The 10766-nt window shown below is 47.6% G+C and overlaps 1 protein-coding gene across 1 annotated transcript; it reads left to right on the forward strand.

Annotated features, from left to right (window-relative positions):
* Window positions 1-273: 273 nt before the first annotated feature.
* TLNRD1 (talin rod domain containing 1) lies at window positions 274-3672 on the forward strand. The gene is given in 1 exon segment (NM_001194462.2): window positions 274-3672. A coding segment is annotated over 1 exon segment (1089 nt). The 5' UTR covers window positions 274-1582; the 3' UTR covers window positions 2672-3672.
* Window positions 3673-10766: the final 7094 nt, after the last annotated feature.

Consider the following 10766-nt stretch of genomic DNA (forward strand, 5'->3'; position numbering starts at 1 on the left):
CCAGCCCGGGGCAGGCCTTCCCCTGTCCGCTTCCCCAGTCTCTCGGCCCACGACCATGGGGGGGTCCGTGACCACCGGCCCCACGCCGGTGGCGTCCGCGTTGGGCGGCGGCGTCCCCCGCAGCCACCCAGCTTCCCGGGGGAGGAGCAGCGCATCGCGCAAGCATCCGGGAGCGGCGAAGGGGGCGGGAGGAAGGACGAGAGGAGGAAGCGGGATTTAAACGAAAGGCGGTGACGCCACACAAAAGATTTCTATAGGCTCCAGGGAGGTTACGGCCGAGGCGGCGGCGGCGAGCCCGGGGGCGAGGCGCGGACGGGAAGAGGAAAAGCCTCCGGCAGACCCTGCGGGCGGCGGCACAGCCACGGCCGCGCTCCGAGGTGAAGCCGCGCGCGGAGAGGAAGCGGGTGTTTTTCCCTCTGCCTTTCGGCCCCCGCCCTTCCTTTCAGTTTCTCCCCGCTCGCTCGGAAGTTGGCGGTTGACAAAAATGGCAGGAGCCGGGGCCCGGGCCGGTTGCCGCAGCGCCGCGGGGACCTTCTGAGTTGGCCCGGTCGCAGGGAGACTCGTGCAGGGGCGTCCGATGCGCGGGGCCCGGGGTCTCGGGAGAGCTCAGCCGCTGCGGGCCCCAGACGAGGAGGCGACAGGGATGGACTCGCGTCGACAGCCAGCGGCGGGCCGCCGGGCGCGCGGTCTGGGAGGGCGTGCCGCCGCGGCGCCGGGCCGCGCGCTGTGAACCGGCGAGGCGGGAAGGGGCCGCCGCGGCGCTCGGCACGCCCGGGCGTGGCGGGCGGGCGAGAGCTTGAGAGCGATCCGGGCGGCCGCTGTGCGCAATCAGTGCAGGCTCCCGCCCGGCTCTGACTCGGCGCGGCAGCGACAGCGCGGGCCACACCCTCTGCCCTGCTGCCGCCGGCGCCGCTTCCCGAGAGCGGGAGGCAGGAGATGCGCCCGGGGCGGCCGCGCGTCTCGGAGAGCCAGCCCCGGCCGCCGTCGCGGGGAAGTGCCGCCTGGCGGGGTCACGGCGCCTGAAGCCCACGTGCGCCGCCAAGCCCGAGGTGGCCTCGAGCGCGGCGGCTGACAGCAGAGTCTGCCTGTGCTGCCTCCCGCGCTCCTCCCCGAGGAAAGGATTTTGATTTCAAAGAAAGGAAGGAAGGACAACTCCCAGCTTCCCCGTCCCGCCCTCACCTCTCTGAGGGCCGGGCCAGGCCATGCCCAGGAAGGCGGCGGCGGCGAACCAGCAGAAGGGACTTTCCTGGCCTCCCGGAGACGAGGAGCGCGGACAGTGAGTTTGCTCTGCCGCGGTTCATGGTTCCTGCAAGCCCTCTAGGAGGCCGAAAGCTGCAGCCCCTCCCCTTGCCCCGAAGAGCCTTCCGCGTTCTCTGGCCCTCGGGCCCACCCCGCGCCGCCCGGGCTCCCGCCGCCGCAGCCCAGTGCCTTCTGCCCGCGGCGGTGGATGGCATGATGGTGCGAGGAAGGCACCGCGGCCTTGGCCAGCTGAGTCGCGACGGCCGCCGGGGGGGCGGCAGTGGCCGCGGCAGCGGCGGTGGTAGCGGGGTCCCCAGCGGCATGCCAGTGCCCCCCGGGCGCGATGGCTAGCGGCAGCGCCGGGAAGCCCACTGGCGAGGCGGCTTCTCCGGCTCCTGCGACCGCCATCGGCGGGACCAGCTCGCAGCCGCGGAAGAGGCTGGTATCCGTCTGCGATCACTGCAAGGGCAAGATGCAGCTGGTAGCCGACCTGCTGCTGCTGTCGAGCGAGGCGCGGCCAGTGCTCTTCGAGGGCCCTGCCTCCTCTGGTGCCGGCGCCGAGTCCTTCGAGCAGTGCCGGGACACCATCATCGCGCGCACCAAGGGGCTCTCCATCCTCACCCACGACGTGCAGAGCCAGCTCAACATGGGCCGCTTCGGGGAGGCGGGGGACAGCCTGGTGGAGCTGGGCGACCTGGTGGTGTCGCTGACCGAGTGCTCGGCCCACGCGGCCTATCTGGCGGCTGTGGCCACGCCGGGTGCCCAGCCGGCGCAGCCGGGCCTGGTGGACCGCTACCGCGTGACGCGCTGCCGCCATGAGGTGGAGCAGGGTTGCGCCGTGCTGCGCGCCACGCCGCTGGCCGACATGACGCCGCAGCTGCTGCTGGAGGTGTCGCAGGGCCTGTCGCGCAACCTCAAGTTCCTGACGGACGCGTGCGCCCTGGCCAGTGACAAGTCACGGGACCGCTTTTCGCGCGAGCAGTTCAAGCTGGGCGTCAAGTGCATGAGCACCAGCGCGTCGGCGCTCCTGGCCTGCGTGCGCGAGGTGAAGGTGGCGCCCAGTGAGCTGGCGCGGAGCCGCTGCGCGCTGTTCAGCGGGCCCCTGGTGCAGGCAGTCAGCGCCCTAGTAGGCTTCGCCACCGAGCCGCAGTTCCTGGGTCGCGCGGCAGCTGTGAGCGCCGAGGGCAAGGCGGTGCAGACCGCCATCCTGGGCGGCGCCATGAGCGTGGTGTCGGCCTGCGTGCTCCTGACCCAGTGCCTCAGGGATCTGGCGCAGCACCCCGACGGGGGCGCCAAGATGTCGGACCACAGGGAGAGGCTGAGGAACTCGGCCTGCGCCGTGTCTGAAGGCTGCACCCTGCTATCTCAGGCTTTAAGGGAGAGGTCTTCGCCCAGGACTTTACCGCCAGTGAATTCCAATTCTGTGAATTAGCACCCCACCCCCATACCCCTTCTTCCACCCCCAGACTAAAGGAAGATACTTACTCTGCCCCTCACCATTTATACCAAAGAAATCATAGGTGAAACCCCCTACCCTCCCCAACATTAAATGCTCGAGAGGAATCTTAAAGGCAGGGCCATGCACACAACCTGCACACGCACTTGGAGGGCCCAGGTGTCTGTCCACCAGGCCCCACGCAGTAGGGACTGGAAGATGGAAAATGTGTCATCTGGTTGCGTTATCACTCCCGCCCCCTACCCCAGCCCGTCTTCCGGAATTTCTCAACTAAGTTTGATTATTGGGCAGGAAGGAGGTCATGGGTTCATTTCATTTTTTTGTGTTTTTAATTAAAAGAAAGGTTACCTCAGTTTTCACTCCTTAGACATGGATGTAGCTACCTTTTTTGTATGTCTTTTTTTTTTTTTTAAGCAATCGTGTTGAATTAGGAGTATACTTAGTGTGGAAAGGGTATGAATTTGCCATGTGATTTGCAAATGGGGGGAAGCTACTGTGAGTGTGTGTTTTTTTAATTTACACTATAGAGTGATTTTTTTTCCCCCAACGTCAAGTTTTTACCTTGCATGTACTGGAGTATTTATTTCATCTATTAAAATGTTATGTTTCTCAGATGGCTTTTTGCAATTATTGTTGATTTTTCAATAATTGTAATTTTGCATGCTGTGTATCATGTATGGGAAGGTTCTGTGGGAAGGCTATTTCAATAGTAGTGAGGCAGGCCCCCAGTTCCCAAGCCTTTCTACTTTTTCCTCAAGAAAAAGTACTGCTCAAGAAGTACTCGCTTGAGCAGCCTAGAACTGAAGAGATGACTATGCATAACATTCTATTTTCAAAGGCAGGTGACACAAATGGGGTTGGGTTATGTAGAGTGCTTGGGACGGTTTTGTCTCATTTTTCCTGGAAAGTGATTTAGCTCCCTTTGTCTCCACTTATCTTTCCATCATCATGAACAGTGGCTCAGGCTGCTTGAATTCTGATTTGTATTCTGCCTATCATTTTTAGATTAAAGCACTTCCTAATCCTGTGTGGTATGCCAGTCTTCTCAACTCAGAGTCTCTATGGATGGAACTGTAAAAGTACTGTATATCAAGTGAGAATAGTTAGCATCTTTTATGTACACAGGTCTATTCAGACAAGATCCTCATGGTTTCAGAAAAGATATAGAGAGGGTCCTAGACTGCTTAATAGAGGAAAGAAGTATCACGGAAAGCTTGTTAAGAACGTTCTAGAGCCACAACATAATTGTAGGCCAAGGGCTTATTTTTGTGACCTTGATCTAAGATAATGCCATGGTTGATTGTGTGTTGGAAGAATCTTTTCATTGAAATTTGGAGTAATATTAAGGTAGTTTTTTTTTCTGTAGACATTTTTAGGAGTCTTTTTGTGTGAGTGGTGGTGGAGTGTGTAGTTTTGTTGAACCTAGTTAAATTCTGAATATCTTCCCACTAAAAGCACAACAAATCTATTTACAGTGCCTGAAGCCTGGGAGGGCCACATGAGTAAAAACTCATACGTGCTTTAGATTTGTTCCATTTACATTTTTCTTGGGATTTGTTGTGCTTAAACCTTTGCAGTTCTCACAGATCTGAAAAGAAAGCATTTTTTACTGTAATACATAGAGAGAACAAAGTCATATTGACTATTTTATTTGTTTGAATCGCTGTTTTTATTACAAGGACATGAAATGCACTGTATAAAAGTCTTCAACCTGTGTTGGGTAAGGCTAGGACTGTTTCACCGCCCCGAATTTGAAATTTGAAAAAGTCTTAAAGTGGTAGGGTACTTACATATTTGAAAAAATGACAATGGGAGCAGTTTTTCTCTCTTAAATCCTGGTAAATTTCAGGTTTTTGAAGGCTTTAAAAAATGAAAATGACCTTGAGCATCTTTATTCCTCTCCTCTGCCCTTTAATGTTGGGATGGGGTTCAGGATGAAAGGGAGGTGGGATTCTAATTCATGGGCCAGTGACAATCCTGCATGCATATAGAAATTTTTATTTGTTGAATGTACACAAGTAATGATAGAGTTTGATTATATGGTTGATTTTCATTTATCCTGTGCCGATCACAAAGAGTAAACTGAAAGGAACAAACGTTAAGTAAAATAAGGGCCAGGAATCTGTAAATTTGATATTAGATTAAGAAAAAAAGAATTGCCAATTTTTTTCCTGGACTCTTTCCTTGCAGAAGCAATTTTCAGGACAACTCAAGCCAGGAAAAAAATAAAAAATAAAAAAAATAACTTTCCCTATCTGTTTGAATGAAGTTAGCTAGTCACTAAATGAATTTTGAAACCTCTTACCTAAATAATAGTTGCTCTTGGTGTTTCTGTATGTTCTACATTTGGTCATGTAACATGCATAATCTCTATCCTCTGACGTTGATAAAAGTTCTAAACTTAAGTGTTTTCACCGCCCCTGCACCCCCCACCTCCCATTTATAAAATAAAGTTCAGGGCTTTTCTTCCAGCAGGTGTCTTGAAATGAATTCTGCTTGTACTTTTTTCCAGCAGATTTCTAGAAGCCAGAGTGAGGAATGCCAGGCAAGGGAATTGGGCACAGGTCTTTGATATTTTAACTTTTCTCTAATGTCCCAGGTTGCTAAACTTCTTTTTAAAATAGCCCCTGATGTTTAAAAAAAGCAGCATCTCAGACCTGTTTCATAACAGGGTTTAATAAGGTCAGCAGAGATACTGGTTCCAGGAATAAAATCAGAGTGGCCTGTTTGTTTGTTTGTTTGTTTTTTGTTTGCTTCTTAATTTTTAAACTACACTAGGGTTAACTTAAGACATTAATCCTTGGGTTCTTCTGACTCCTGAAGGCAAGTTTTCTTACACAGGCTTAACGCACATCATCTTGACCAGGGAATGTTGAGAATCTTCTCCCATTGAATGGTCATAAGAAAAGGAAATCATGATGGCTAAGTTCTTTAAAGAAAAGACATTATTTATGATAGTCAACTCAGTAAATGGAACAAAAACAGTCTTTCAAACATAAGACTTACCCAGAAAAAAGCACAACTCTGTCTTTCTTTGCCTGTTTTAAGTATAGCCTTTATTATCCATTCTGGGTGATGATAGGAAATACAAAAATTATGTGATATGTGTGTATTTGCCTTCTTCCCTACCCCTCACCGCACCCCCACCCCATCCTCATTTTTATAATTCTGGAAGCATCAGTTACATCTGATTGGTTATTTTACACACTTTTTTTTTTTTGAGATGGAGTCTCGCGCTGTTGACCAGGCTGGAGTGCAGTGGCGCGATCTTGGCTCACTGCAAGCTCCGCCTCACGGGTTCACACCATTCTCTTGCCTCAGCCTCCGGAGTAGCTGGGACTACAGGCGACCGCCACCACGCCCGGCTAATTTTTGTGTGTGTGTGTGTGTGTGTATTTTTAGTAGAGACGGGGTTTCATTATGTTACCCAGGATGGGCTCTATCTCCTGACCTCGTGATCCACTCGCCTCGGCCTCCCAAAGTGCTGGGATTACAGGCGTGAGCCACCCCTCCCGGCCTTTTTTTTTTTTTTAAAGCTGGCATAGGGATCTAAAATATTTGGCAGTTTGGAACAGCTAATTTTAACAGAAACACCTGTTTTTCCGAATGAATGTGACTATGGTAACATGCAGATCAGACAGAGGATTTGAGAAATGACTGCCAAAATTCTTTCTGAGCTTTGCTTAGTGAACGTGGAAGGATTTAGAGAAGAAATCCTTAAAGATTTAGTTGCATTTTCACCTGGGGCTGTTCTCTGGGCTGCCTTTTGGTTTGCAGCAACTGGAAGAGGCTTTAAGGAGACCATCTTTGAGTTTCCAGTGTGGGCACAGGTATTTGTGTTCCTCCCTGGCAAATTCTTGTCTTTACTTAATTTTTTTTTTTTTTTTGTAGGACTCTGTGTGCAATTAATTGCTCCATTTTGACTAAACAGGGTTTTACTTTAGGGTTCTTTAGATAGGTGAGTTGTCTGCTTCGACTTCAGTGGCAGAGGGCTCTAAGATTTAACTGTCTGGGTATTATAAGGAAAAAGTGTGATACTAGTGTCTATGATTGGGGTCAGTTTAATTTAACTGTGGACCCCTTAAGGTTAAGGGCTATAGTGCCCAGCATGTGTGTAATTTTTTTTTCTTTTTTTTTAATGAATCTGTATATAAGATACTTGCAGCAAGTATACATAAGCAAGTAGTAAAATTGTTCCTGCAAATGAAAGTTACAATGGTCATTCATTCGGCAAATATTTACTGGGAACCAACTGTGTGTGCTACTAGACACTGCTGGTGCTGGTGTGCAGCTGTGAGTGAGATGTGGGGGAAGGCTGCTTTCTAGACTCAGTGCTAGACTCAGACCAATCTCAGCTTGGTCTGTGGACCCTCAGTGTCAGTCTCATCCTGGGCCCTACCTTCAATCTATTCCATCAGAAACTCTTGAGGTGTGACAATTTGTGTTTTATCAAGCCCTCCCAGTTGATTCGGATGCATGCCCACTTTGGAGAACCACTTGCCTACAGGGGCTGTGGGTTTCTCTTTTATTCTCTGTCAGGTCTGAGTCTAGAGTAGTTCTCTATCAGGAGGCATCAGCATTTCTGCAAATTACTTGTTTGCTCAGGTGGTTTTGTTCTCCTGGATATTTTGAGACCAATTTCTCCAGATAGAGAAGATGTTATTTCTCCAGATAGAGAAGACAAGTTTTTCTCTTGTTAATTTGAAATCTTTGAGAATCCAGGTTTTTCTTTTGGAGAGGGGGATGTGATTACAAGCACAGGGTTCTTCCCTACCTCCCACCACCCTTTTGAGATGAACTGAAATCATGTAATAGTGAACTGGCAAAACAGCTTTCTATGTTTTTACATGTTGTTGACTCTTGTCCTGGAAAAGGGAATAGCAGACGGTCTAATTAAAATTCAGCCCTTTAGCTCTTTGGTTGCCCAAGAAAGAACACTTTGATACTGAGTTTGTAAAGTACTATATTCAGAATCGGATGTAGTATACAGACTTATTCCAAAGGTCACTTTAAGTATAACCAAAGTCGGCAATATACTCAGGAAATATACTCTCTAAGGCTGACCATGCGCCAGGAATTAGGATGATCTTTTAGAGTCTAATTCCTCAAAAGGGTGGCCCCAGAAGCTGGCATTGGTATCACCCAGGAACTTGGTAGATACACAGACAATTGGCCCGCCCTGGCCCAGACCTACCCAATTAGAGCCCTCTTTTTGACAGGTCCTCCCAGTGATTTCTGTCCCATAAATATTTGAGAAGCAGATAAAAGCAGTGGCCATGACTGAATCATAGTTTCATTGTTTACTGTGGGAACCTAGGCATTTATTATGTTTACTTAGGTCTTTTTGGTTTATAAAGTGCTTTCATGTGTATTATGTAATTGGGTCCTTAGTACAATCTTGTGAGGTGGGCAGGTATTACCGTGGATGTCATCTAAACATTTGTGCCTTGTTTTTCCTATTGTAAAAATTAAATGAATTCACATGAAATGTAAGTCCTTGTGATGAGCTTTATAAGACTGGTACCTGCCAGGCATGGTTGCTCAGGCCTGTAATCCCAGCACTTTGAGAAGCTGAGATGGGTGGATTGCTTAAGCCCAGGAGATCAAGACCCACCTGGGCAACATGGAAAGACTCTGTCTCTATTAAAAAAACAAAATGATAGCCAGGCATGATGGCATGTGCCTGTAGTCCCAGCTACTTGGGAGGCAGAGGTGGGAGGATCACTTGAGCCTGGGAAGTCGAGGCTGCAGTGAACCATCATCTCACCACAACACTCTAGCCTGGGGGATAGAGCAAGACCCTGTCCCCCAACGAAATTAAAAAAAAAGACTAGTTCTGTCTTCTTCATAAAGTCAGCAAAAGTATGATCTAAAAAACTGAGTTAAAGTCAGTTTTCCTTAATAACCTTACCTTTACCCTTCCAGTAATTTGACACAGCAAGTGTACTATAACATCCTCAAGGATGGCCCAGATGATGAGCATAGCTCTGTTTTCTCCGTCTCCCTCTGGGAAGGATTCTGTGTGGTTTCCAACCTCCTATCCAGATTCTCTGAAACATTGGGTATCTTATAATTTTAAAAGCATGTCAGTCAAACATTTTAGACTTCAGGTAAGATTTGAATGCTAATTAAGATTTGTTAGCATAATTTAAAAGTGAATCCATTTACTGATCTTAAACTTTATAATTCATAGTTTGATTGACAAGTCTGTTTAAATGTCAAAGATAACATGTATCCAGATTTTGCTGAAGTAGACAGAGAGAGGAGCATTTTTAAATCCAGTGTTTCAGGAAGGGAAATATATATGCTGTGCATTCAAGTTTAATGAACATACTGACCTGAAAAACTGCTGAAATTATAGTGCATCACCTAAGCTTTAATAGCTTCTGATTTTGTTCTAATTTTTCCAAATATTAGATGGTACTCCAGATACTATTTAAGTGAAAAATCATTTAGTTACCTTGGCTCTCTTACCAATTTTTTAAGAGACCTACATTGATGATAAACCTCCAGAAATTGGAGATTATTATAGGAAACCCAGGTCCACTTAGTGTTCACTGATGCCCTTTCAGTTTAACTTTTCTCATTTTGATGACCATCAGCTTCCTGTTCTAAAATTAACTGGCAAGTCATTCTAGCATCTCCCTTCAGATAGTATTTTGGGTTAATGATTTTTCTAAATTTTTACTTAGCAGCTAGGTTTTACTTAAACATTCCTTCTCATGCAGGTTCCATGATAAAGATACTTCTAAAAACATAAGCATGCTTCTACTTTAGTTATCACTTCGAATTTGATTTTTAAGGTATGTGGGCATTTTGTGTTTCAAATGCAATGCAAAGCTCTCTGTAAAACTGACACAAATAGATCACCTGATATTTTAGCTGTCTTCATGATGGAATCATACTATTCTGGAGCAATATTTATTATACTGTTTCTTTAAACTGGTTCTGCTGTGATTATTATGTAAGTGTGGCTGTGACGAAGGAGAGCCCCATGAAGATGGCTTTATATTCCGTTTGGCTCAGCAACAATGACTCTAATAAACCAGATTGAAATGGGAGTTTTTCCACCTTAATTATCCACATAACTAAAGTAGATAGGTAAACTCAACTAAATAGATAAGAAATAATTTTAAAGATTCATCCTTTTTCTTTTCTTTTCTTTTTTTTTTTTTGAGACAGTCTTGCTCTGTCACCCAGGCTCCCAGGCTGGAGTGCAATGGCATGATCTCAGCTTACTGCAGCTTCCGCCTCCTGGGTTCAAGCAATTCTCATGCCTCAGCCTGCCAAGTAGCTGGAACTAATTTTTGTATTTTCAGTAGAGATGGGGTTTCACCATGTTGGGCAAGCTGGTCTCGAGCTCCTGACCTCACGTGATCCGCCTGCCTTGGCCTCCTAAAGTGCTAGGATTACAAGCATGAACCATAGTGCCCACTAAAGATGCATCCCTACAGGTGGCTCAAGTGTTCCAGTTCCCCTCATCCCTCTCTTTTTGGAGGGCAAGCAAAGCTTCTTGCCTACGAAGGTTTCTAGAAACACTGGCAATTCTTGACTTCACTGGGACGTTTTGCTTCATCCTGGGCAGCCACAAAACACCTTCTAGATTCTCATTATTAATAAATGAATGCATTAGCCCATTGTCACATAGGGGCAAGTTGCTGGTAATGACACTTACTATGCCATTCATTAGTTGGGTCTAGAATAGTGTCAGATTTAGCAAGGCCAATGGTAAAAGTTTCTGATTTAGCAAACATTTACTAGGTGTCTGGGACAGTATTAGGCATGTTCTCTGTATTAAAATATTACCTTACTTAAGGAGTTACTCAAAGTCACCCAACTACCGTTAGAAACAATCCCAGAACTAGAAGCAACCCTAGAAACCCAGTCCTTTGTCTTCCCCAGTAAAATCAATTTGAGATGCCGTTTGTCAGGCTTAGGACATTTTCCAAGTGCATCATCCTTTTGTGTTATATTTACATAACTGGAGAAAACAGAGGCCTAGGAAAGCGTAGCATTGAGTACTCATTGTTCGAGTGACTGGGAAGTAGTATGTAGGCATTGCCATGATGCA

The sequence above is a fragment of the Macaca mulatta genome, chromosome 7 (genome assembly GCF_049350105.2).
Source record: "Macaca mulatta isolate MMU2019108-1 chromosome 7, T2T-MMU8v2.0, whole genome shotgun sequence".
Lineage (NCBI taxonomy): Eukaryota > Metazoa > Chordata > Mammalia > Primates > Cercopithecidae > Macaca > Macaca mulatta.